General features: G+C 43.2%; 1 protein-coding gene across 2 annotated transcripts in view; it reads right to left on the bottom strand.

The window, feature by feature from the left end:
- Nucleotides 1–26,736, bottom strand: part of TMEM33 (transmembrane protein 33) — a 943,213-nt gene that overhangs the window by 307,278 nt on the left and 609,199 nt on the right. For both annotated transcript variants that reach the window (XM_044061509.1, XM_044061510.1), the window contains exon 5: nucleotides 12,467–12,600. In XM_044061509.1, the coding sequence (XP_043917444.1) occupies nucleotides 12,467–12,600 (134 nt within the window). The remainder of the gene's footprint in view (nucleotides 1–12,466; nucleotides 12,601–26,736) is intronic.

Raw genomic sequence — 26,736 nt, 5'->3', positions numbered from 1 at the left:
AAGCAATCTAGTATACCACCAGAAGTGCAAACCTATTTTCCCTACAGAGATGAAATGCTGATGGAAGATGGCATTCTTTTCAAAGGTCCTAAAATTGTTGTTCTGTTTCCTTACAGCATGAGTACATCCATATTTTGCATAGTGGTCACCCAGGTTCTACATCCACTAAGAGGCGAGCGACACAATTAATATTTTGGCCTTCATTACTGAAAGACATTGATAAAGTACTTTCTTCTTGTTCAGTATGTAATAGTACTAGACCGCACTTGCAAAGAGAACCAATTCAGCTACATTCAAGTTGCTGAACTACCTTGGTCGACAGTAGCCACTATCTTCGAGTGGAACAAACAACACTACTTGGTATTGCTAGACTCTTATTCAAATTGGTTTGAGATTGATCTACTACCTAATGTAATATCTACTACTGTTGTCACTAAGCTGAAATGTCATTTCTCAGCCTATGGTAGTCAGCACAAAGTTATCTCTGACAATGGTACTCAATTTACTAGCCAGTTGTTTAAGAAAATGGGACTTTCTGCACATTAGTAGCAGTCACAGCGGTGTGAACCAAATTTACCTGTGCCAAAAAATGGCTATGGGGATGACCTTGGCATTGTACTTCTTTGCTTTCTGCAGAAATTTCATTATCAGTGGAAACAGAAGAAGAACATGATTCATTGGCCACTGTTGGACTAGGCATCCCAGGGTAGCAATTTGAAATGTCAGGACCTGCTACAGCGAGTCCCAAAACAAGGAGACTGAATGGCAAAAAAAAGGCTTGCATATACTAAGTCCGAGATGTCTAGCTCTTAGAATATTCCCTTTTCTCAAAGATATGGTGATCTCGGAGTTATATAAGTTTGGAGATGCAGAGGGGTTTACCCCCTTGCAAAAAAGTTTAAAGAAGCAATTTTGGAGATTCACTCTTCTCCTGCAATTTTGATCTTTATCTAGTCTGTTGGCACCCAACATTTTGAGTGCTGACATTTCAACAGGGAACCCTTCCCAGGACTCTTTCTATATGGATGATGGCAAAATAGGTGCTGCATTATATGTTGGTCAGGATGCAAACAGGTCACGGCAAGGCAGAAGTGGAAAAATGGCATTTACTACTGAATGACAGAATCCACTTGCAGGGCATCAGTAAGCATCAAGTAAACCAGTCCACTAGGACAGTGTAACAGAGAATATGTGCTGCTATGAAAGACCGACATGCTGACATGCCCCATTTATATAACCTCAGCACCTTGCTTGGTGATTCAACAAATGACTGTCATATTGTCAGAATGGATGGTAACTGCCCTGATGAAGAGAGATCTGTAAAGCCTGCAACATTAGGAAAACCACCTTCATTCACTGACAGGACACTAATGCACAAGGAAGCCACCTGTTGTGACCATGTTCCCTGGACCATTTGCCTTAAATAATGCCTCCCACCAGGACAGATTCATTTAGGTTGACATTCACTATGGGGAGGGGAATGCTAATGACAAGCACTGCAAATGGTTGCTGTAGCAATCAAAGGAGATGTTGGTGAAAAATCTTTAGTAAACAAATAAGACGAGTCATGGAATCAGGAATTCTGGTTCCAATGGACTCTGAGCATCTGATAAAGCAACTTCATTCTGTAACATCCAAAGAGAAAAAAAAACGTTGCTGCCATTAAACATAACTCAATTTAACTTTGGCTGCCATTTTTGGGGGATGTTACAGGAATATAAACAGTTGCTTGAATGCTGGCAATTCTGTCAGTAGGCTATTTCCACAGGTTCTCATGCTGAGGTGGCAATCAACAACCATCTGTGCTTTGTGACAACTCCAGCTGTGACTTTGTGATTTTCAAATGAAATCTCCAAACAGAGCAAGTAATTTTTTGCTCTGATTAATGACTCTCTCATAGTCAGTGAGAGGAGCCAATTGCTTAAAATAAGTGAAGACTTGGAATGTTTCTCAGCCAGAGGTAGGCTGCTACTGCCACCAGAAATGTGCTGACCACCACAAGGGCTGTGGCAAGATCAAATAGGATAGCTAAGAACAGTTGCAGACCGTCTCCTATCTGGTACACCTGATGTGAAGATAGGCAACCTGCAGATCTAAAATGAACATTCAGTCTCCTTCCTGCAGTCAAGGATGAATGCACTGCACTTTGGCCATCCAGTACTTCATTTTTCTTATGAATTGGTTTATAATTCTTGTATGGAGTATGCACTTTAAGTCCTTTGTCTTCCTGAGCATAAAAAACAGCCTTGAATAAATTTTGAATTCTCACTCTGGTCAGTGAGACCTCTAGGATTGCTCTTTTTGAGAGAAGATCCATCATCTCTGATTTAGCCACATGCCTTTGACGTGGGTGGAACATCTGCTATAAAGAATGCCATTTTTTCTAGGATACAAAAGGAATTTTTCAGACTCTGGATATCATCTTGCTGATAACTAATAGCAGCCAAATATCCGGTGACCTTTAACACTCAAAGGCTCAGAGCAGCCATTACAGATGAAAAAGGTCACACAGGTGTCTATTCCAAAGATGGAATCAGTACTCAAAGGGCGGCCAACCACTCTGGACATGCATGGAGATCTGATTCCCAACTGCCACCAGAGAAAGACAGTCAGGCAGGTCCCAAGGGAGTCTCCCTAACAGAATGACTAAAGAATCCCTTGTTTTGCAGCCCTTCTCTGTCTCTAGGGTAGAGTTCATTCTGGAAATCACCAGGGCCATGTTGTTTCTTATTAGAAAGTTGCTCAAATGGTAAATGTGATATTGACTCTCTGTAAATCACAGTTCCAACACATTCCTCTGATTACATGAAAATGTTCTCTGTAAAGAGGCTAACTTTACACTGACACTAACGTTTTGTATCTTAATCACTTTTGTGTCGTTTTTCTTTCACCTGAAGCCCAAAAATGGATTAGCAGTCAAACTTGACATTGGCGCACGATGCCTTAAAGCTAACTGCAAAACTACAGTATCTGAGTCAGGCATGTCAGCATATAATGATGCCTGACCCAGCTGCTCTGTCCTCTCCATCTACTGCATTAAGCATTAAACAGCACCCTCATGGAGAGGTTGTTTAAAGTGGTTAAAACTGCAACTTGAGAAATTCATTTTTTCTGCAGATTTTCATGGGGCAATTTGTTCAGCTTCTCAACTGAATTCTTTCCTTGAATGCACTGAAACCTCGTCATGCACACATGGGCTCCCACGAAACAGTGCGACACCCTGGACTCCTTGCAAGAGGAGGGATACAGATTGAGGGAGCTCCTTGTATGACTCTTTCCCGAGGGTACGGGCCACTACAACTAGCTGACTAAAAGAACCCTACTCCCACATCTGTAATCAATGGGGGTGGGACGGGCTTGAGGATCCTTGCCCACTCACATAGACAACACAATATGACTCTCGTCAAGCTTTCTGCACAACTAGAAAATCCATGCAGTCTGCAAGGGAACCACCAAGGACACTGGTGAGGCACAGTGAAATGCCACTTTTGCAAGATTTTCTTATTTGGGAAGAATGATCAACTGGCCATAACACCCACCGTTTCAAAAAGTCCAATATTTCCAAAAATATGGGATCATCAGGGGCTACTATGGATGCCTCCTGTTCAATGTCCATAGCTAGGGCGGGTGACTCTGCAGGGGAAGCAAGATATTTCCACTTATACGAGTTAGCAGGGGGTGATCTGAATGTGAAGAATAAGGACCAGCACTGGAAAACAGAAAGCTATCCTTCAGGTGGCTTTCTGTTTCCCTGTCACACAGGTAAGAGGATGGAGACAAAGCACTAGATTATGAGACTTCCAGGGGTGTACTGGAGGATGCTACTGAAAAATGGTGGTATTAATCAGTCTTTGATCCTGTTCCACTGGCACTGAAATGCACTGTACTAAGGAAGATGGTTAATCTATTGACACTACTATACTAAAGTACCTGATATTCGAGAAGCCATCCTAACTCCCATCCTTGTGGTCACTGGTGCCAAGAGAGGTTTTAGTTCAGAGCAGTAAAATATCAGTGCCGTTAACACTGACTATGGTACAATGGTTGTTGAGGTTTATATTGGGTCTAAGCCACTGATAAACAACAAAATCTTTAGTAACCTTTGGTACTGAAAGGCTTGGAGCAGCCATTACAGATGAAAAAGAACATTTCAGGTGCCTATTGCAAAGATGGAATTAGTACATATTAAGGGGAATAGGTGGAGGAAAGTACAGTTGTGTACACTTACAATAAATGTAGATGTTAGAGTGCATTCACTGTTGCAGTTATCACCTGTGGGTTATCCCTGCTGTGGTAGCCCTCGGCCGGCCCGAATACCAGAGTCGGTGTTTTTCTGCGTCGGCTGCTGTCGCTTGCTGCCTGACGTCAGGTCATCAGTGCTATAAAGGAAGGCAGCTGACACTATTACATCAGTTTTTCTTGCCCTAACCAGTCACAGGCCCAAGTAAATATGGTAAACTGGTCTTGGTGGCTAAAAGCCACTTTTAGAAACTTATGTCTCCCTAAAGAAAGAAGATATAAGGGGGAAGGAGGGTGGGAAACCAGGACTGCACAGTGAATACACTCGAACATCTACATTTATGTTAAGCGTACACAACTGTACTGTGTTCTTCATGTTTCACTGTTGCAGTCATCACCTGAGGCAGGATTCCCAAAGCTGAGGAGAGGGGTGGTAGGATTAGTAAGAGACTTAGGAATGGGTCAGCATGCCCTGCAGAACTGCAGAGGCAAACCTTGCCCTAGCCTTAGAAAATAGAGGTAGGTGGTAATGCTTGGTAAAGGTATGGACAGAAGTCCAGGTGGCAGCTTCCAGGATGTCCCTGGCTCCTCTGAGGAATGCTGTGGAAGTGGAGGCTGCCCTAGTGGAATGGGTTTGAACAGACTTGGGGAAGGGGGTTCTCATGCAATCTGTAGCAGAAATGGATACAGTGTGATATCCATTTGGAAATGGTTTGTTTGGAAATGAGCTTCCCCTCTGCCCCTGGGGCAAAGCTGAAAAGTAGTTGGTCTGTTTTCCTGAAGGGTTTTGTACAGTCCAGTTAGTATCTGAGCTGTCAGTGCACTTCTAGTGAGTGCAGAATTATTTCCCCTTGTTTTGAAGGTTAGGAAAGGTGGGTATATGTATGGCCTGGTTGAGAATTACATTAGACACCACCTTGGGCATAAAGGAGGGATTAGTCCTCTGGGAGACCCTGTCTGCATGGAAGATGATGAAGGGCTCAAAGGCCATCAGTACCTGAAGTTCTGCAACCCTTCTGGCTGAGGTGATAAGTAGGATAAAAACAGTCTTCCTGGAGAGGTATCTTAGTTCTGCTGAAGCAGCAAGTTCGAAGGGTGGTAAAGTTATTTTTTCCAAAACATAATTCAGGTCCCAGGCTGGAGTGGGTGGTCTTCTGGAAGGTCTGATACTAGAAGCCCTCTGAGGAATTGTTTAATCAAAAGATCGGAGAACAGGGGCTGTTCTGTATCAAAATGAGCTGAAATGGCTGAGGTGTGGAATTTAATAGAGCAGAAGGAGAGGCCACTATTAAGTGGCTTCGCTAGGTAGCCCAGGATAAGAGGGATGGAAGGTTGTGATGTATTGCCCCCCTCTGGACTGGCTCCAGGAGCAGAATATTTTCCATTTTCCTGCGTAACATTTTCTGGTGCTGGGCCTTCTGACCTCTGATAATGTCTAGGACTTGTTTGCATTTAGAGTATTAGCCATGCTGATAGTTTGAGAGTCTGCAAGTCTGGACGGAGCACCCCCCCACCTGAGTTAAGAGGTATGAGATCAGGGAAAGCTGCCTGGGAGGCTGTAAGGTCTGGCTACGCAGTAAGGGATACCAATATTGTCTGGGCCAATCTGGAGCAATGAGGATGGCCTTTGGTCTCTCCTCCCTTATTTTGATCAGTACCTTGGGAATAAGAGGCAGAGGAGGGAATGGATGCACAAAGAGGGTGTTCCAGGGGAAGGTCAAGGCATCCACCTTCCATGCTAGATGGTGATACTCCCTGGTACAGAATTTTGTCAGCTGATGGTTGAGATGCAAAGCAAACAGATCCACCTCCGGAGTCCCCCACACCGGAGTGATTTGTAAAAAGATTTTTTTCTGTGGAGCTGCAATTCGTGGGTGTCCAGTAAGTTTCTGCTTAAGTGGTCTGCCAGGGTGTTGTTGATCTCTGGTAGGTATTGGGCTATCAGGTGTAATCCCATGGAAGAGGCAGTCAGCCAGAGGTTCATGGCTATACTGCACAGAGGGCAAGATTGGGTCCCTCCCTGTTTGTTGATGTGCCACATTACTTTGGTGTTTCTGTTTTGATAAGGAGAATCCCTGGCTTGAGATGGGGTTTGAAGGATGTCAGAGCCTTTTGTACTGCCATCATTTCCTTCTGGATGATGTGTAAGGGAAGGTGCTGGGCATCTCAAAGACCTTGGGTGCACCTGCCTTCTAGGTGAGCACCCCAAGCTATGTCTGAGGCGTTGGTGATAATGGTCTGCCCGTTTGGACGGAGGGTGAAGGAAAGACCCTTGTTCTGGGCACAGGCCCTTGCCCACCAGAGAAACTCGGCCCTTATACAGGGGATCAGAGGGAGAGAGGTCTCTAGAAGGTGAGAGTGCTGACACCAAAGGTTCTTTAGGTACCAATGAAGTTTTCTCATGTGAAGCCTGGCCAGAGGAATTAGAAGGATGCAAGATGCCATGTACTCCAAGGCTTGCAGGAAATTCCTCTCAGTGAGGTGACTTCTGGAAGCCAGCTAGGTAAAATAGAGAGGAAGGAAGCTCTGCTTTTCTGGGGATAGGAAGGCCATTTGGGATGTTGTGTTCAGCAATGCTCCCAAGAAAATGATCTTCCTGGTGGGTGTTTGCTTTGATTTCTTCTCGCTGATGGTGTATGCGAAGGAGGTTAGGAGGGTTTTGACAAAGAGGAGATCCTTGAAGAGCTTTTCTTTGCAATCTGCCTGAAAGAGGCAGTCATCCAGATAAGGGTAGATCTGTATATTTTTCTGTCTGCAAAAGGCTATGGCCGGGACCAAGCATTTAGTGAATACCCTAGAAGGAGTAGATAAGCCAAAGGGTACCGCAGAGAACTGAAAGTGTTGAGAGCCTGCTCTGAAGCAAAGGAGTTTCCTGCAGGATTCCCTTATGGGGATGTGGAGGTAGGCACCTTTTAGATCTAGGGTAACTAACCAGGCATTTTTTGTCAGCACAGGCAGCAGCTGCTGCAAAGTTAGCATTCTGAATTTGGGGACCACCGGGGAGGTGTTCAGAATGGATAGATCCAGGATGAGGTGTCAAGTGCCCTCTTTTCTGGGAACAAGGAATAGTCTGTAATAAAAGTATTTTCCTGTTTGATCTGAGGGGACACGTTCTACTGCCCCTTGGGATATGAGAGTTTGGACTTGTTTCAATGCCTCTGCCCACTAATTTGGAGGTAAGCCTGGGTACTCTTAGAATTCGGAGTTCATTGAAGGAAAATTTGTATCCCTGAAAAATTATCTTTAAGACCCATTGGTCTTTTGTTACAGAAACCAATTGTCTTTGCAGAGGGAGAGCCTTCCTCCTAGTTTTTGGTGAGTGAAAAGAGGGCAGAGGGGGGAAAGGGAGTCATTGAGAGTTTTTGCCAGAGAGGGATGGCTTAGAACTCCCTGCCTTTGGAGGGGAAGTGGTCCACTGTTTGGTTCTCTGCTGTCCCTGGGATAGGAGTCTGGGTGGTCTTTCCCTGTAGGGCTTACCTTGCCCGTCTTCTAGGTGTAGGAAAGGCCAAATGTTTTGAGGGAAAAATCCTGCTGAACCTAGGAAGGAAATCTTTTACTGTTTGCATATATTTTGCTTTGTCTTCCATCTTTTTAAGCACCTCTAATGCTTTTACTCCAAACAAGTGGTCCTTATCCAAGGGTGCATCAAGTAATTTCGATTTGACATGATCAGGGAGAGGTTGTTCCTTCAACCACGCATGTCAGCTAATGAGAGATCCTGACACTGCTGCCCTGCTTGAGGCTTCTAGGGCATCATATCCACAGTGTAATGAATGTTTGGCCACTTGACAAGTAGAATGCAGTAAATCTGCTAACTCTTTCAAATTGGCACAGTCGGGAAGGTTGAAATCTTTTGCTTTAATACTTCCAAAGTGTGTTGCTAATATTTTAACATCTGGAACTGACAGTCGAGTGCACTGATAGCTAAGGTTGCAGAGGTGTATACTTTTTTACCCCATCTGTCCACAGCTCTGGACTCCTTGTTGGAAGGGATAGGATTCTTTGCCGAACTAGCCTTAGCTCCTTTTGGTCCTTGTGTAATGACCTCCGGGTCTGCAGCAGGATTTCTGTACAGGTATTTGTGAGAATCTGGTACTCTGTAATACCAGTCAGGTTTTCTAGAAGTAGGTGAGACGGCTTCAGGAGTTAAGCTGGATTCATGAAAGACATCATCAACCACCTCTAAGATTGGAGGGATATCCACGAGTTTGTGCTGGGGCAGGTTTAGAAACTCTCTTAGTCTTTTCTTAGACTGAAGGAAGTCCTGGGATTCCCAGTGGAAATGTTCCCCGAGGGTGTGAAAGGTTTCCCCAAAGGAAAGATCTTCTGGTGGGGAGGCAGAAGGAATGGATTCCCCTGCATCTGAATCCTCAAGCAGTCAGAGGTTGTTGTTCCTCTTCAAAATCTGAATAATCAGACTCCTCGGAATCCTGTTCTGTCAGTATTTGCGGAGAAAGGTCTATTTTCCTTTTAGAAGGTGTGGCCTGACTACCCCTGATAAGGGTGATAAGATCCTCTGCCATTTTAAGCATTTGAGCTTGGGGTGGTGGAGCAGGAGTAAAATTGTGGCTAGAGGTAGTTTTCCTAGGAGTGGCCTTGCTTCTAGGCCTAACAGTATCCATCGGTCTGGGAGAAACGGTAGTAAGAGGAGAAGACGTCTTGTTTTTTTCTAGATTCAGTAGTGCGAAAAACCTCCTCGGAAGCCTGCGTTGCAGCTCCGGACCCAACCAGGGCAGAGACAACCAAAGGCTAGGAAGAAAAGAAGATTTCTGCGGCATACCGGACTCCAAAAGAGTCTCAGTAGAGGCTTGCGAAGGTATCGAATCAGGTATCAGGGGCTGTGAAGGCGCCTCACTGAATTCCAGAGAACTGACAGCCTGCTTAGTGGTAGAGTCGTTGGAAGGCTTAGCCTTGTATGGTCTGTCTCTATCTTTATCCTTACGTTTTTTCGGAATGTCTACAGATTATTGGCTAATGGATGCCATTTTGGAATGCGAAGACGGAAGATGAAGACACCTGGCTATAATAAGAGTTCTACGATGAATGGTTCTCACGTTAAAGAGGGCACAGAACCAGCAACGGGGGATGTATTGGTCTGGGCCTAAACAAGTGACGCAGTATGAATGGAAGTCTCGGTGTGGTATTTGCTTTCCACAGGCGAGACAATTAACTTTTTCGGACATCGGTTAGTGCAAAAAAAAGGATCCTCGATGGGGTACTTAGCTTTAGATGTTTTCAGCTGTAATTCAAACTCTTGTAGTGACCGACTGGCACACTTGTGAACTGCTTCTGCTATGGGCACCACAGCAAGAAAGACTGATGCAATGGTGTCGGCTGACTTCCTTTATAGCACTGACAATCTGACGTCAAGCAACAAGCGACAGCAGTCGACGCAGAAAAACACTGACTCTGGTATTCGGGCCGGCCAAGGGCTACGACAGCAGTGATAACCCACAGGTGATGACTGCAACAGTGAAACACAAAGAACATCCAACAGCTCTGAAACATCCAGCTATGAGACAGGGCACAGGGAAGGAGCAGTACAAGTTGGAAGAAAAGGAATGTATGGTGCAATCTTGTGGAATAAAGTATACCCATCTTAATTTGAGCTTTTACTAGTGACCTCATCATGTTCTCCCACTTAACATAAACAAGGGGATTGTAAAGGAGCTCTGACTGAAGATACTGACACTGAGAAAGAGGGTCTCAATTCAAATTTATTAAGACAGTCTTCAGAAGAAAAGTTGTTGACCCCTTTCTCTAACAGGATGATCAGAACGGTACAGGTGTCTACGTAATATTACCACTGCTGCAGTATCCAAAGTTATAGGGGTTATAACCTGCCAAGGACAACTTTTTAAAACCTCGGACGTTATTTATCCATGCTCACTACTGAAACAAACAAACAATTCAAGAAATCAGTAAAAATAAATAACATTGTCTACAACACCAAAAGTCCACTCGACAGATCTGCTTAGAGGACCCTGTTACAAAACTCCAAATGGTGACTGGGCAGGAAGGACTAGCCTAAGAAAAACTTCCAAAGACTTATAATCAAGTGGAATGTATTATGGGTTCTAGGGGAGATGTTTTACAGCCCAGGAGAGTGTTAAGGGACAGTGACTGCTGCATGTGCCTAAACAGTTCTGAAACTGAAATGAATGGACTGGATCACATAACATCAATATACATCACCCCCATCTCAAAACCTCAGGAAGACAAGTAGCCTGGGTGCAGTATAAAGGGCCAAATGGTAGTCAAACAGACTGGTTGTAGCACTACCACAACCTGGGAAAGCATCTGTGAACTCTTTCAAATATAGATGGGCATCCTTTACAACCAGCGTATCGAACATGGTCCATAAGGTGCAGGTGAACAACTTTACATTGTTTCTGTGATGCTGAAATTTGTCAGCTCTACTATATGCCTCCACAGTTTTTTTTTTCTCCTCTGGTACTAAGAACTACACACTACACATAATTTGCTCTTTCTTTGGTGCCAGAAGAACATGAATAAAAAAAAAGAACCATCTGCTACATAAGGGGTCACAGTCTGAATGGTTTTGCTCCTCCCCACCGTGTTAGTAGTGTCTGCTAACCTTAACATTAACCTAACTTTACATTTTAATTCTCAGAAAAACCTTTTCTGAAACACCACCGCTACATAAGACAGCTTGCACATACATTAAACACACGCACACACCACTAAATCTATCCCCTGTACTAACCCTAACCCACAAATATGCAAAGACACTTCCACTCGTACTGCAATCTCATTTACCTCTTTCTGGAAAACAGGTGACCAGAAATTCAAAAATTCAAATATTCTGCAATTTAAATGTCTGATAAAACAAACCTCCCAGTAATTTATTGAAAAAAATGCAGGTCTGGTAAACTGCAGGGGAGCCTGTGATTGTGTGTGTGTATATATATATATATATATATATATATATATATATATAGAGTCTATGTTAAATGTTCGAACATTCAAAATATCGAACATTACATGGTCGAGACCAAATGTTCGACATTTGGATGTTAAAAAAAAAAAAAGAAAACACAGAAAAACACTAACAGGGGAGGCAGGCAAGCCCCTGCACTTAAATATACCAACTCCGAGACTGCACTTCAGTGCAGAAAAGGGAAATTGTCCCTATCTGCACCATACGGTGCCACTGAAAGTCTATCTTCGAGCACTCAAAATTTAGAACGTTTGGTCTCGACCACGTAACGTTCGAAATTTTGTGCGTTCAATGATTTGACAGGTACCCTATATATATATATATATATATATATATATATATATATATATATATATATATATGTGTGTGTGTGTGTGTAGAGAAATATATACACACACACACACATATATATATATATATATATATATATATATATATATATACACATACATACGTACACACAAACACACACACACACACATACATATACATACATATATATATATATATATATATATATATATATATATATATATTTACATACATATACATACTTATGGAAAAACTGACATAGCAAGCTACTACAAAGTTGGCTGTACTATCCAGACAGTCACTTCAAAGACAGATACAAATTAAAACATTAACCAGGGTTCCTTACATTCATTTAAGATGAGCCAGAAAACTAATGGGGAAAAGTATTTTGCAACAATAGTATTGTCAGACATTACAGCTATATGATCATTCTTTGTTCCCTGTGTGCTCATGGAAAATGAAGACAAGAGACTAATGTACTGAAACAGTGGGAGAACTAAGGGGGTTGAATAAAACCTTGGTTTTATACAATGAGGTGCATCAACTCAGACAGTTTCCAGTTTTGATGTACACCTCCTCATACCAAAAAGTCAGAAAGATAAGGCTAAACAAGAAGCAGTGTTGGTAAACAAATAACACTTGTACTACAGCAATAATTCTTGAAGAAAGATTCTCTACTATTGAGTTAACAGCAATGTAACAGAATGTTGCATTTAGAAAGTCAGCGCACCAGTTACATCAAAGTTCTGTCTGCTCCATGTCCATGTGATGTCACAAGAGGCTAAAGCACTAACATTATAAGTAGGTAGATCTATGGATGAAATAACAGTGGAAACTGCTAACTTAGCAGCTGACACAATACATAACTTAACTACAAAAGCTTTAAAAAGCAGGTGAGTATAGTCATTTTAAGGAGACACAGCATAAACAGCACTTTTAGTATAAGGTAATTACCTGAGAAGCATGAAAACGGTAGCTGGCATCAGAAAAATTTCATTGCAAGCAATAAATTTCAAAATATTCAGCTGATTAACATTAATTTTTTCCAAAAGCATTCTCAGTAAGGCCAGACTATTAGGACCAATTGCCTAAAAAAAAAAAAAAAAGAAAAGATGAATTTAAAATATGGTATGGTCTATATTGCACAACAAAAGCACATCTGTGTAAGACACTTACAGCAACTTTTTCTCAAAGATTTATCATGGTAACAGTAAATGATAACTTCTGGAAAAATATACTTTCCATTTTCTTTGTTCTAGCTGGATTTTTTAAGCTGCCCCTTTGCTTTGTGAGGGCTAAAAGTGGTTAGGCGCATGCAGGGTTATGTTCACAGGTGGACCAACACTATCCAGCACTGACATGTTCGCTCCTCAGTTCTTTGAGCATGAAAGCCCTGGAAGGAAATTTTGTTCGTTACAAATATATAGCGCTAAACCGACCATCATAGCAATGAAACGTATACCCGTAACTTTTTTTTTTTTTACAAAATATAACTATGCAAAACCAAGGAAACAACTTGCATACAGAATCCCATATAAAGAGAAGACACAAGGAACACTTTACAGAGTAACCACTGTAACAGTAAAGATACATTTTTACTTCTAAAAAACATACCTCTACACTGATGAACGTTTTGGCAAAAACATTATGGGCAAACTCTAATAGAAAGAGTACCCACGTCTAAGAACAGTTCATTTCCTTTTTTTGTTGTTGTTGTTCAGGAAAGGTTTTGAAACAGCTCATCAGAATACTTAAGAACTCCTAAACAGTCATTTACCTTTGCAAGATAAAGAGTTACAGAATCCATTGTTGCACTACCTATGTCAAAGCTTGCCCTGCCTCTAAACTGTACCTTCAACTACAATATTTGGAGAAAATGTTGGAGAAAGCAGTCTGTGTGATGGCTTTGAAAATATCTTTTGCAAACGTATTTCTAAAGTAAGCTACTAAAGTTGCTACTGCTCTACTGCAATGTGCTTCAACAAATCCCCGAAAGGATTTATTACACTTTCTATAGCAAAACACAATACAATAGTCCAGCTACGATGTGTGGTTACAAGGCAGATCTTCCCTCCTTTCATGAAAGGAAGAAAAAGTTGGTCTGATTTCCTGAAAGAATACATTTTCTGGTGATATCCAAGTTGTATGTGAGAATCTGGTGAAAGTAAATGTCCCCCTTTATTTTGATTGTTTGGCTAAAAGACACAGAACTGAACTGCTTGGCTGAGATTTGGTTCAGACAGAGAGAAGCAACCAGAGGCAAGAATGAGGGATTCATTTTGAACAGTCACTCTTTCATTATAAAAACAAGTATAAGGTGGCCTACAACTCTGAAATCTTTCCTCAGGAAGCCAGTGCAACTACAAAAATACACATTTTTCAGAAGACACTTATCTGAGGTCAGATGGTTCAAAGACAGAAGAGAGTTAACTTCACCAATATGAAGATCAAACCTAAGGGTGGAAAAATGTACTCACGGAGGAGTTCAATGCAGGATACTGTTTATAAAGGCCCAGCTCTACTAAAATTCAGTTGCTGGCTAGTAAGTACACTGCCTGTGTGCTCAAAAAGAAGAAACTTGGAAAGCCTGAAAGTAAATCAACTAGAAAATATAAAAAACACTAACTGGGAAGAATCCTGCAGCTGTTCAAGAAAAAGTAGTTCAAGCTCCAGCTTTGGTACAATAAAAGGCTTCCATTAATTTAGAGGAAAAAATAAATCAAATGTACTCAGAGCTGATGAAAATAAATAAAACACACTGAAGTACTGTATCAACTCAAAAAAGACTGGGCAGCTATTCAGATGAAATAATAAAACTGCAAAAATCAGAGGTCAAAATGAAAAAAGTACAGCTAAGTACGAGACTTCTCAAACAGAGCCGTTTCAAAAGTCAAGAATTGCAAGACACAGCACACAGAGATAGCTTGAGATTTTCTACTGTACTAGGGAAACTGTAATGAACAAATGTATTAACTTTGTGTGAAAGCACAACTAAACAACCCGGATCGGTATTCCACAACAAGATTTGCTAACTGAAAGGGCACATTGACTGCATGCTCCAAACCAGGCCATGAGAAAGCCAAGACCTGTATCAGTAAAGATTCAATCATAACAGAAGAGTTGACCCTGACAAAACTGTGGCAGAAGGGCAAATTATCAAAATTGGAGACAGTAGAGTGTTTTGTTGGAGAGGCCCCCCTGCACCCTTGGTGGCAGAAGAATGCAGTCAAGGACCCATCTGGTTCAAGGTTGTTGGACCAGGGCTCAGTCTTGAGCTTTACAATTGGTTATTTTGTTTGAAAAAGATTTCTCAACTGCTATACAAGCCCCACGGTTACACGGATTTGTGCTTGTTTTAACATAGCTGCACAGAATTTGGTGACCAGCTACTGTTCTGCTGTGATCAACTGTTAAATCCAAGGCATATTTGCATGTAGCGTACCATTTGACACTACCAAGCAGAGGTGGATACCATTTGCGGTTACAGAAGCAAACTTCCAAATGGATAATTTTCCCTTAGTCAGCTGTTTGTGCTCCATAAGAGATTTCTTGCATTTGTGCTTCACTGCCAGGCAAAACATTCAACTCAGCCTCTGAGGTACCACCACAAGTCCCACCCACTAAGCCCTTCATATTTCAGACATTTTCACTTATCCATTAGCCTTACCTGGTCATACCAGTCCTCTCCCTGTTACTGACCACACCTCTATACCTAGCACTATGAATAGACACTTTCTCACCACTTCTCCAGCCAGCCTGGTCGACCTGAGCAATCTGAGGCAATGTAGCAATTGCCTCATGTACACAGTCTATCCATTTCTCCTAATTCACACAACTTCAATATGTGAGAGATGCATCTATATTAAGAACCTAGGATCCAGGCTCTCTTGCTCACTAGTCAGTATACGACACAAAGCAGGTTGTCAGCTCACACACCTCACTACCCATACTTACCACACCAACACCTAAACATACACATGGGGAGGTCCTCACCAGAAGCCTAAAGATTAGAGACCTCCCAAACACAATTCACACAATATACTGGCAAAACACAAAATCAAATATTTTAATCACAGGTAATGCCACTGTGAGATGCACAGATGTCCCGCTCATCAGGTTAGATAAGGAAAAGTTCACATTTAGCTATCAAGTGCCAGGATCCGACACATCACACAAGCACTCAAGTCTCTCAACAACAGGCACTGTTATGACTGTCATAGTTCATGTTGGTGCAAACGACTTGAGATGTACTTCACTGGACTATATGAAAAGACACATGACTGAGCTCTCTGATTATGTGACCCATGCAGGTATGTCCTTAGCCTTAAGCAGCATTCTACCTTTGCCTAGGACGATGCCACAATAAAAAGAAAAAATTATCAACTTCAACAATTGGCTTAGTTACTGGTGTCATTCGGAGGGGATTCAGTACCTGTCAGCCTGGGATGATAGGGCTGATGGACCTTGATGCTTTGCCAGAGACTGTCTTCATCTTTCACCTCTAGGATTTCGGTGACTAGCTAAGGCACTTGCCCCCCAATAGTGCCTTTTTTAGGCAATGTCACAAGAACAAAATTCTCTAATGTAAAAATATCCTCAAAAACCAACTTCAGGGTTATGCTGCTAAATGCTAGGAGTCCAAATCTGAAACTACACTCACTGGAAGCAGTCCTCGCTTTGGAAAATGCAGACATCTCTGCAGTAACAGAGACCTAGATTAAGGCTGTGGAAAGCACCTTGGCCATACTGGGTTATAATGCCTTCCACACATTCAGACCACTAAAAAAGTGGGAGAGCTAAAGGAGGTGGAGTATCAATATTTAAAGATAAATACACCTCTAGAATGGTTAAACAGAATGATTCCCTTGAATTACTTCAGGTGCAAATGACTGTAGGAAAGGCCCCTCTCCCAGTTACTGCCAGCTATAGGACTTCCTCCTCTGTTATACTATGTGCTATGTCCTAGAAACTGTAGCACGCCCCAATTGTCTCTGGTTCAAATGCTTTTTATGCCTGTAACAATTGCTTATTTGGAGTCTGTCTTTGCCTTCTACACAGTGGGTTGAATGTATTAAGTGCTGTGCAATTGTTAACTGCCATTCTTAAACTAATTTACCTGCCTGCTTAGTCGAAAGTATTGAATGCTGTGCATTACCTTAATTGCCTTTCTTAACATATTTACCTGCCTGCTTGATTTAGTATTCTGTCTGCCTAACAGATGGAGAAAGGACACAGTCCTCCACAGATAACTGTTTTTGATTCCTTCAAGTAGTGCTCTAGTCACTGTTATAAATCTAGACTGTGTACCTGTTACGCTGTATATTTAATGTGCTCTGCATTACCTTATTACTGGTTGATTATTCTGCTTGTACTGTCTCAATTGTGCTATTTATTGCCTGTTACATTTACTCTGATTGTTGGCTAGCTTAGTTTTAGTTTTCCCCATCACCTTACCAGGCTGGTAAGCCATGGTAATGCTTGGGTTCTGTACAGTGATTGAGTCATCAACCTTACATACTATTTCTACTCTCTTCTGCTCTTTCTAATAGCTGTAACATTACTACCTATTACCTCTCTTCTCTTACCACTCTCCAATACATTTCCCCTTCTTCTATGTCTACCCTTTGAACTCTCTGTCTTCCTACACCTACCTCTTTTACATCTGTCCCTTGAGCCCTGTTCATTTCTACTAAAGTCTTTTATACCATTCCTTCCTACTGAATATTCCCCCTTACTCCTTCCTCTCTTTACATGCAGTTTTAACTATTCGTGAAGCTAACCTAGTTTATCTCTCCTCTCTTTTTTACAGTTCCTCACCTCTGAAGCTCACCTCAGAAGCCCCTCCCTACCACCAAACAAGGAATACCTCCTGCAAACTCCCTGGAGTTTGCCTACCAGACTGACTCATAGAACTCCTGAAGACTGCCCTTAAGGTTTAATACTGAATGTAGGTAGCCTTAAACCATCTACTGTGCCTGTACTACCTACCAAATATTACATTTACTTCTGTCTATCCTCCCTTGTAAGAGACTCAGCAGCCTACCGTGGACCACTGACATACTCTCTCCCCAAGTCACCTTAGTCCCACACACTTTCACAGCAAACGTTGCAAGTAACCTGCTCAACGTTGCTGCCTGTTTTCCTCATTCTCACCACTAGGTGGCAGCCCTCTAACCAACTGCCGATGTAACTGTATGTTACCTGGCCTCCTCCTAGTAACCTGACTCCTCAACTAAAACGCCTGTATTCTATTTTCTGCTCTCCCACTGACTACAACCTTTTCTGTTCTCTCTCTGACTACAATCTTTTTTCACCCCTGAACAACTTTAACTACCCAACTCATAACACCCCTTACATCTTACAAACTACTCCTCCTTCTCTATTCTATACTTACCACACCTGCTAACCTTGTAAATCATCAGCAGTAGTAGCTGATACTTTTTCACTCTCCTCTTTGTCTTCCCGCTCCGTTAGCCTCTGGGCTCACTCCGCCTCCCCTACCCTACCCCAATTCCCACCCACCCCACTGCATCTACATTTATACCTTCATAACCACTCCTACTTCCTCTCCATCATCTTCTTATCCCTCCCTCGCATAACAGACCTTCATCACAATTCTGCTTCCTCCTTACTGAACACTTACTTTAACTATCATAACCCAATATGCTTATAAAATATTCAACCCTCCCCATTCATCTTCTACTACTTCTCAACCTTTCCTATATCTACTATCTGACTGAACCTAATCTCATCACACACACCCCTCTCCCACACACAACCTACGCCCACCACACATCACTAACTTACCATTATAACTCCATTTCTCCTGAACTATATCCCACCAATCCCAACTTATGTTTTCATTACAAACTAATCCCTCCTCATGATACCTCAACACCCACTCTCCTCCATATCCTCCACTTATTTCTCAACCTGCACCTCCCATTCAAAGCAATCCAAATACCACTACTACTTAACTCAACTTCTAACTGCCATACTTTTATCTGGCGACGTACACCCCAACCCAGGCCCACACCCCTCTTCCTCAATATCTAAATCCATCCTATTTGCATCTCTCAACGCACAAAGCTTAACCAACAAAATTCCAAATCTACATGCCTGGCTACTCCACAATAAACCTGACATCCTAGCCATTTCTGAAACCTGGCTAAAACCTCATATCAAAAATGAAGAGATAGTGCCACCCAATTACTCTATCATCAGAACAGATAGAACCCATAAAAAGGGTGGTGGAGTAGCTCTACTCTACTCATCCTCCCTATGCATAACACCCTTTAACAAACACATTCCCCAATTCAGTAATGCAGAATTAATACTAGCCCAACTTCAGCTAAACAAACACAAATATATATGCATAGCCTCCCTGTACATACCCCCTGGAAACAATATACCAATACTCGAAGAAATCCTCTCCTGGCTTTCAACTAACATCTGTAATGAAACTATAATCATGGGGGACACCAACATAAACTGGTCCTCCATTCTATCCCCTACTGACTCCCTCAACATCAACCTATATAACTACTCTCAACTCATCAACTCCATAACTAGGCCATGCAAAGACCTCACTAGTGGCAACATCTTAGACTGGATTCTAGTCTCCCACCCTCACTATTACCCCAAAAGTGGAACACTTCCTGACTCCCTCAGTGACCACTTTCCCATCTTCACAACACGTCTTCCTTCTCCCCTGCAAGTTACTCATAATTACATCACTACCCGATGCAAAACTTTAACCTAGAAGCTTTCTCTGACTCCTAAAATCCATTAACTGGTACCCTTTAAAACTCTACCCCTCAACAATGCAATCACTCACTTCAATACTACCTTTCTAAATCTTCTAGATACTTATGCTCCCTTAATAACCAAAGAATAAAAAGAAATCTAGCCCTGGTTAACAAAAAATACTCTGACAAACATGCGACTTAGAGACAAAGCCTGGACACAATATCACAGGACCAAATCCTCATCTACCCTTAATGAATACAAAACCCTTCAGAACTCAGTTAAAAGCTTATCTATGTAGACCGTCAACTACTTCTCCCAACTTCAAAGCAAACATAAAACTAACCCTCAAATGTTTTGGAAAGGCATAAACACCCTCCTAAAACCTGGTACTATAGAAAACCCAATACCCTGCCCAAATACACAAGACACTGATCTTGCCACACAATTCAACTCTTTTTTCATAGATTCTATTTCCAAACTTACTTCCTCTTTCTCAAATAACAACCAACCTACTACTTCCACTTCTCCTCACCCACCTCCACCTCAATTTTCTTTTTCTGATCCCCCACCCTCTCAACCCCCAGCCTTCATCATTAAAATGATTCCTACTTCCACCATAAAAAAACTCCTACAGAAACTGAAACCATGCACCAATGCCCCTGATAACATTCCCTCATACTTCCTCAGCATAGCTGCTGAAGCCATTGCTCTTCCCATCAGTATCCTAATCAACCGTTCCATCCAAGAAGGCAATGTTCCCCAAATCTGGAAAAAAGCTTACATCATTCCTCTCCATAAAGGTGGAACTAATACTAATATCACCAACTTCCGTCCCATCGCCATCCTCTCTCCCATTTCAAAAATCCTCGAGAAATGTATCCATCTTCAACTCCTTCCCCATCTCTTAGATAACAACCTATTAACTCCTACCCAGCATGGATTCAGACCCCATCACAGTACCATGACAGCCCTCCTATCCTTCTTAGAAACTGTGAATAAAGCTAGAGACTCTGGCCTCACTGTTTCTACCATCCTACTCGATCTTTCTAAAGCCTTTGACACTATCTCTCATAAGAAACTTCTTACTAAACTATCTAAACTAAACCTTACATTATCATCCCTTACTTGGTTTACCAGCTATCTCTCTAATAGGCAACAAGCTGTTAAGTGGAAGAAAGCCACCTCCTCCTTTCTCAACACCCCCACTGGTGTCCCACAAGGTTCTATACTGGGCCCCTCCTCTTCAATATTTTCATTAATGACTTTTTCCACTCTGTCCCTCTTGCAAACATTATTCAATATGCAGATGATTCAACAATTATCTGTGCTGCCTCATCCATCCCAACCCTTTTAAAACTTACTCAAGATGCCTTCTCCTCCACTGAACAGTGGATGAAAGACCACCATCTAGCACTTAATGCTGCTAAAACTAAACTAATGATATTTACTCCTCTAAAACTAATAACTTTGACAGGAAATTATTCTCTATCACTAGCCAAAATAACACACCTCTTGAGCTGGTATCTGAAACCAAACTACTAGGAGTCCAAATCGATGACAAGCTTAATTTCAACTCCCATCTGCTACTAAACATAAAAAACCCATCAAAACTCGGCATGCTCTACCGACATAATCGGTTCCTCACCCCAACTACTAAACTTACTCTTTCTACCACATTTCTCCTTCCTTCCCTTCTCTATGGTGCCCTCTTTTAACAAACCTACATTCATCTCTCAAAGCCAAACTGTCCTCATGCTACAATAAAATAGCCAGATTTGCCACCAGCAACAAATCATCAACCCATCACTGTATACCTCTTCACAAACTCAACTGGCTAGAACTCCCCAACTACCTTTCCTACACTCAGCTTACCTATGTCCATAAACTCATATTCCAACCATACCTCTGTCCCTCCCTCTCAACTACCTTTAAAATGCACCACACCCAAAGACTTCTAAGATCAAACAATCAAAACCTTATTGAGGTTTACAGACCCCTCCGCACCCCAGGACAAAACCTCCTGTCCTTCTCACTAGCTCGCTCATGGAACTCCCTACCCCCTCCATTCGTACTACCACTAGCCTCTCATACTTTAAAAAACAACTTCATTGTCATCTAACATCAGCATGGCAATGCTCCTGCTCCCATCCCCCATAGCCTACTGTCCACTCTTCTTCTCTTCCCTTCTTACATATCCCAGATAGACACTTCTAGCTTGCTTGTAGTATATAATTTCCCTACTTATACCCAACAATCTCCTAGCCTACTGCATATAACTTCCTATCAGCCTACTGCATCTAACTACCTATCAGCCTACTGCATCTAACTACCTAAAAAAAAAAAAAAAATTTTTTACATTAAAAAAAAAAAAATTTTACATTATTGCATGTATTACTTTTGATTCAAATATATTTGACATGATTATAACCTGAAATTGTATAATGTTTACTCTGTAATCATCAAGTAATCTATGTGTGGAACTTAATCTTTGTATAATCTGTATGTGGAGCTTTTCTCCCCAGGACTCCATTGAAAATGGGTTCCTTGGGCCCAATGGACTATCCTGGTTAAACAACTGCAAATAAATAAAATAAAATAATAAATGAACCAGGATACCACATTGCATACTTTGATCTACCTGAGTCGCTCAAGATACAGCCAAACACACCCTGGTTATGGGTGACTAACTACCCGTCCTTGATTGGGAAGTGTATTAGTACACGTATAATTTACCCAAAGGTTCTTGGATTTTGTTAACTCCAATGCCTTGGATCAATTGGTTCACACCCCTAGAAAGGGCCCAAACATTCTAGATCTGGTGCTCACTAATATGGGAGATAGTTGCACCACCCCAAGTGTGCAGCCCTCCCTGGTTGAAGTCTGATCATAAATCAGTCTCGTTAGAATTAACAATATAATGTGACCCCCCCCCTCCCGTAAGCAACAACTAGACTAAAAACTTCTCCAAAGCCAACGACAACTTATTACATGACTGCATTAATAGCTTCATAGCCCCTGCTCCCACTGATGGCATGGACACCTACACTGGGATATACACCAATGCCTTGTATAAACATCTATACAATTGTATTGACTCAGCAGTACCTGATAGGACCAATACAAGGGCCTCAAAAAAGACCAGCAAACTTGCTTGGTGGACATTTGGCATAAACAAAAGAAATTGCTAAGAGCAAGAAGGAACAGTGTCTGAAATGGAAGCACTTCCTCCTCAGCTTAAACAAGCAAATAAGGCACCTTGTAAAGAATTCCAAAACTAACTACAAATCCAAATTAGCTTCCCTAGCTAAGGATAACCACAAGGCTTTCTTTAGCTACATCTGAAACCTTAAAGGTAAAACCCAGACTTGCACAGAACTTGTTAATGGCACCACACATACCGAACCCATAGAAACAGCCAATCTACTAGTGTCCAGGTTCAGTGAAAACACCTCACCACATACACCCCAAAGCATTCCTACCACCTGTTCTCCACCGAGCATCTCTAAGGAGCAGGTCTTAAAACGGTCTCACCAAAGCCAAAAACACAGCCTCTATGGGACCTGATAACATCCCAGGCTACTTTTTTAATGGATTAAAACAGGAATTAGCAGAACCACTGGGTACTCTTTTCAACCACAGCCTAAACACTGTTTTTGTCCCTGTCAAATGGAAAGTAGCTACTGTCATCCCTCTGCATAAAGGTGGAGCATCCATTTAGCCTGGAAACTACAGACCCATAAGTCTGACCAACCTTATATGCAAGGCCATGGAGAGAATCATCATGGACCTTATCAAAAAGATATAGACCACCTCCAAATGCTCAACCTAAACTAGTCTGGCTTCGTAAAAGGGAGACTGTGCCTGTTAAACTTGATGGACTTCTTTGAGACAGTCACCAAATCCCCGCACAAAGGTAAATCTGTCCATATGGCATGCCTGGACTTAGTCTGTGAGCCATCAGACTAGGCTCATTAGCAACATGAAAGTTAGAAATCGCTGCCAATTGAACTTTAATGGTAGCTGACACTGAGCCCTAATAGAAAAGCATAGACATAAACTCCAAGACTGAAGCAAGTGGGGCTGTGTAAGGGTCAATTCCTTGGGTATGAGCCCAAATAGAAAAACTCTTCCATTTGCTAGAATAAATCTTCCTAGTAGAGGGCTTATGAGAGGAAGATAAAATATGAACTACTTCAGGTGAAAAGTGATGAAGCCTAACTAATGACGGAAGTGGAGTAGCCAGGCTATCAACCGGAGGATCCGCAGAGAGGGGTGGAACTGTCCCGACATGTGTGTCAGTAAATCTGGTTGTGGGTCCAGAATCCAACGTGTGTCCACAATGTAGGGGTGGAGAAAGGGGAACCAGACTTGATGAGGTCAGTGTGGAGCAATCAGAATCATTCTGCTTCCCAAGGATTGTGCTTTCTGAATCACTTTTGATAGCAAGTGAAACGGAGGGAAAGCATAAAGCAGACCGGAGGGCCAATCGTGAACTAGAGCGTCCCTGGGTGACTCCCCCTGTGGGGGGACCAGAGTGAAGTAGCTGCTGCATTTGGCATTGAGGGGGCTGGCAAAAAGGTTGCAGCAAGGCTGACCCCATCTGCTGAAGATTCATTCTGCAACTAGACGATTCAGGGACCACTCGTAAGGCATCAGAATAGCTCTGCTTAGCCTGTCCGCTATCACATTGGACTTCCCCGGAATGTGCGTTGCCACCAGAAACCGTTGGGAAGATACTGCCCACTGCCACACTCGCATGGCCTCTCTGCACAGAGGGTATGATCTGGTTCCCCCCTGCTTGTTCAGATACCACACCACTGTCCGAGTGTATTGCAATAGTCCCTACAGGTTGAAAGCTCTGAAGTGCCTGCAATGCAAGTAGCACCGCCCTCATCTCTAGAACGCTGATATGCAGATGTATCTCGTGATCTTGCCACGTGCCTTGGACTGTCCTGCTGAGATAATGCCCCCCCCCACCCCATCTAGGAGGCGTCCGTGGTCACTGTGGCAACCGGGGTTGGTGGAACGAATGGTTTTCCCCTGTCCAGATTGTTGGTGCAAAGCCACCAACTGAGATCCTGTTTGCATCTGTCCATGAGCAAAATAGGGTGGGAAACTGGAAGTTTTTGGAGAGACCATTGAGCAAAGAGGAGCCATTGAAGGAGCCTCATGTGCAATCTCGCTAGAGGGACCAACAAAATTGTTGCTGCCATAGTCCCCAGGAGTTGAAGAACCAATCTTGCCTTTGCTTTCCTCAGGGCAAGCAGGGCGTGCACCTGTTGCTGTAAGACTCTGATTCTTTCCTGCAGTAGAAAGGCTCGCATTTGAATGGTGTCTAACTCTGCACCTATAAAAATGATATGCTGTGAGGGCAACAAGGCAGATTTTTCCCAGTTCAGTGTTATGCCCAACTGTTGACAGAGAGTGATGGTAGCGTCCCTAGTTTGGATTAGTAGATGCCTGGTGGGGGCGGGTCCAGATACGGAAACACTTGGAATTCTAGACGTCTCAAGTGAGCTGTCACCACCGCAGTACATTTGGTGAACACCCTGGGGCTGCGGTGAGACCAAAGGGCAGGGCTCAAAACTGGAAATGACTGGCTCCCAGCCGGAAGCGTAGGTGACTCCTGGATGCCCTGTTCATTTTGACATGGTAGTAAGCATCCTTGAGGTCGATGGAGCACATCCATACTTCTTCTCCCAACAATGGGAGAATCGATTGTAGTGTGACCATACGGAACTTGGACTTTTGTACATAGTTGTTCAGTTGGCTGAGATCTAATATGGGTCTCAGGTCCCCTGTTCTTTTCGGCACCAAAAAGAATCTTGAGTAAGTCCCTAATCCGATCTGGTCTGAGGGGACATGCTGGATGGCTCCCTTTCCTAGCAGCTTTGAAACCTCTGAAGCTGCGTGATCCCTTTGACTGGGTGAAACGTCCGGGATTTTCCTGACTGGAGGGGGGTCTGACGAAAAGGGGATGACATAACCTCCGGAAATTATTCGTAATACCCATCGGTCCTGGGTGATGCTTTGCCAGGCTTCCGGGTAGAACGATATTCGACCCCCAAATGGGTCCGGAAACACACAGTCGGGCATCCCATCAGGAACGACTGTAAGGAGAGCCGCGAAAGGAATCGCGGTCTCCTGAATTGCGGGGGCCCCCTCTGCCTCTAGGGCGGCATCTCCCTGAATAGCCTCCCCCTTCTCTGCCTCCGGGGGGGGACTCACCTTGTGCACCAGGAAAAAACCTCTGTGATTTTTTGAACCACATCTTCCCACCCCGCTGGGCCTTGGGGTAAGGCCTACAGGGAAGGGAAAAATGGACCCCTACAGCAGACAGGGTCTTTCCCTCTTGCTCGCACCTGGTGAGGGTGTCTTTCACTTTGGTTCCGAACAAGAACCACCATCAAAGGGGGCATCAGTGAAAGAAGACTTGAAGGCCTCCGCGAAATGACAAAGGCGCAGCCAGGCTTGCCTTCTAAGGGCGACTCCTGCGCTTGCTGCCCTACTCGCTCCCTCGGCTGCATATGAAATGAGCCGCATGGAGGAGTTAACGATGGACTTGAGGGTAGACACCTGGGCGTTAACCGTCTGGGCCACCGCCTCAGGCACGTTACTCGCAAGAGTATCTCCTAACTCCTTGAGGAGATCTCTCTGGAGCTGAGTAAAATGAGACAGGTAGTTCAGCGACCGTAAGGTAAAGGTTGCTGACGAAAGGGTACGCTTCCCGTACCGGTCCATGGTCCTAGACTCCTCGTTAGGAGGATGGACGGAGGAAGAAGTCTCTGCTACTTCCTTCTGAGTGGTCGCAGCCACCACCATGGCATCCACAGGGACTCCTTTGGACAAAAACACCTTACCCGGGGGAGCAGAAACAAATTTATTGGGTCTCCTGAGTACGGGTTCCACAGAATCAGGGTTCTCCCACACCCTCCGACAAATTAAATCCAGGAGCTCGTCGAAGGGTGGGGACACCCAGGAGGCAGAGGGCTGAGCACCAAAGGCCTTTAGGAAGATAGACTCCTCCCTTGGAGGGGGCTTTGGACGGCCAGTCACCTCTTTGTTTCAATATCTCCAGGATGTCGGAGAAAGAAACATCATCAAAGGATGACTTGGGGAACCCCTCCGATTCCTCTAAGTATCTGAGGTGAGAGACTCATCCTGGGAGTCTATGTGCTTCCTCCTGCATCTTTTCTTTCTAGGGGGCTCCTCAGGCAAGAACTCCTAAGGGTCCTCAGAAACTTGGGGACCACTCGTGGGGGTATCCCTAGGCCTTGGGGCTCCGCTGTCTACAGACAGGTGGTGATCAGAGGCTCTCACTGGAGTGGTAGGGGATAGAATGACCAAACCGCATGATATAGCTGATGATCTGGCCAGCGCAGTCCGCTATGGTAGGTACATAACTTCTTTATGTTAAGTTGTCTATCTTGCCTTCATTCTTGCTGGTTGGGACAGCGTCCCTAGCACCTAAAGTC

The sequence above is a fragment of the Protopterus annectens genome, chromosome 2.part0, assembly GCF_019279795.1.
Source record: "Protopterus annectens isolate FY-2018-M chromosome 2.part0, PAN1.0, whole genome shotgun sequence".
Classification (NCBI taxonomy): Eukaryota; Metazoa; Chordata; order Ceratodontiformes; family Protopteridae; genus Protopterus; species Protopterus annectens.
The sequence above is the reverse complement of the archived record's forward strand: the minus strand, read 5'-3'. Positions and strand labels throughout refer to the sequence as shown.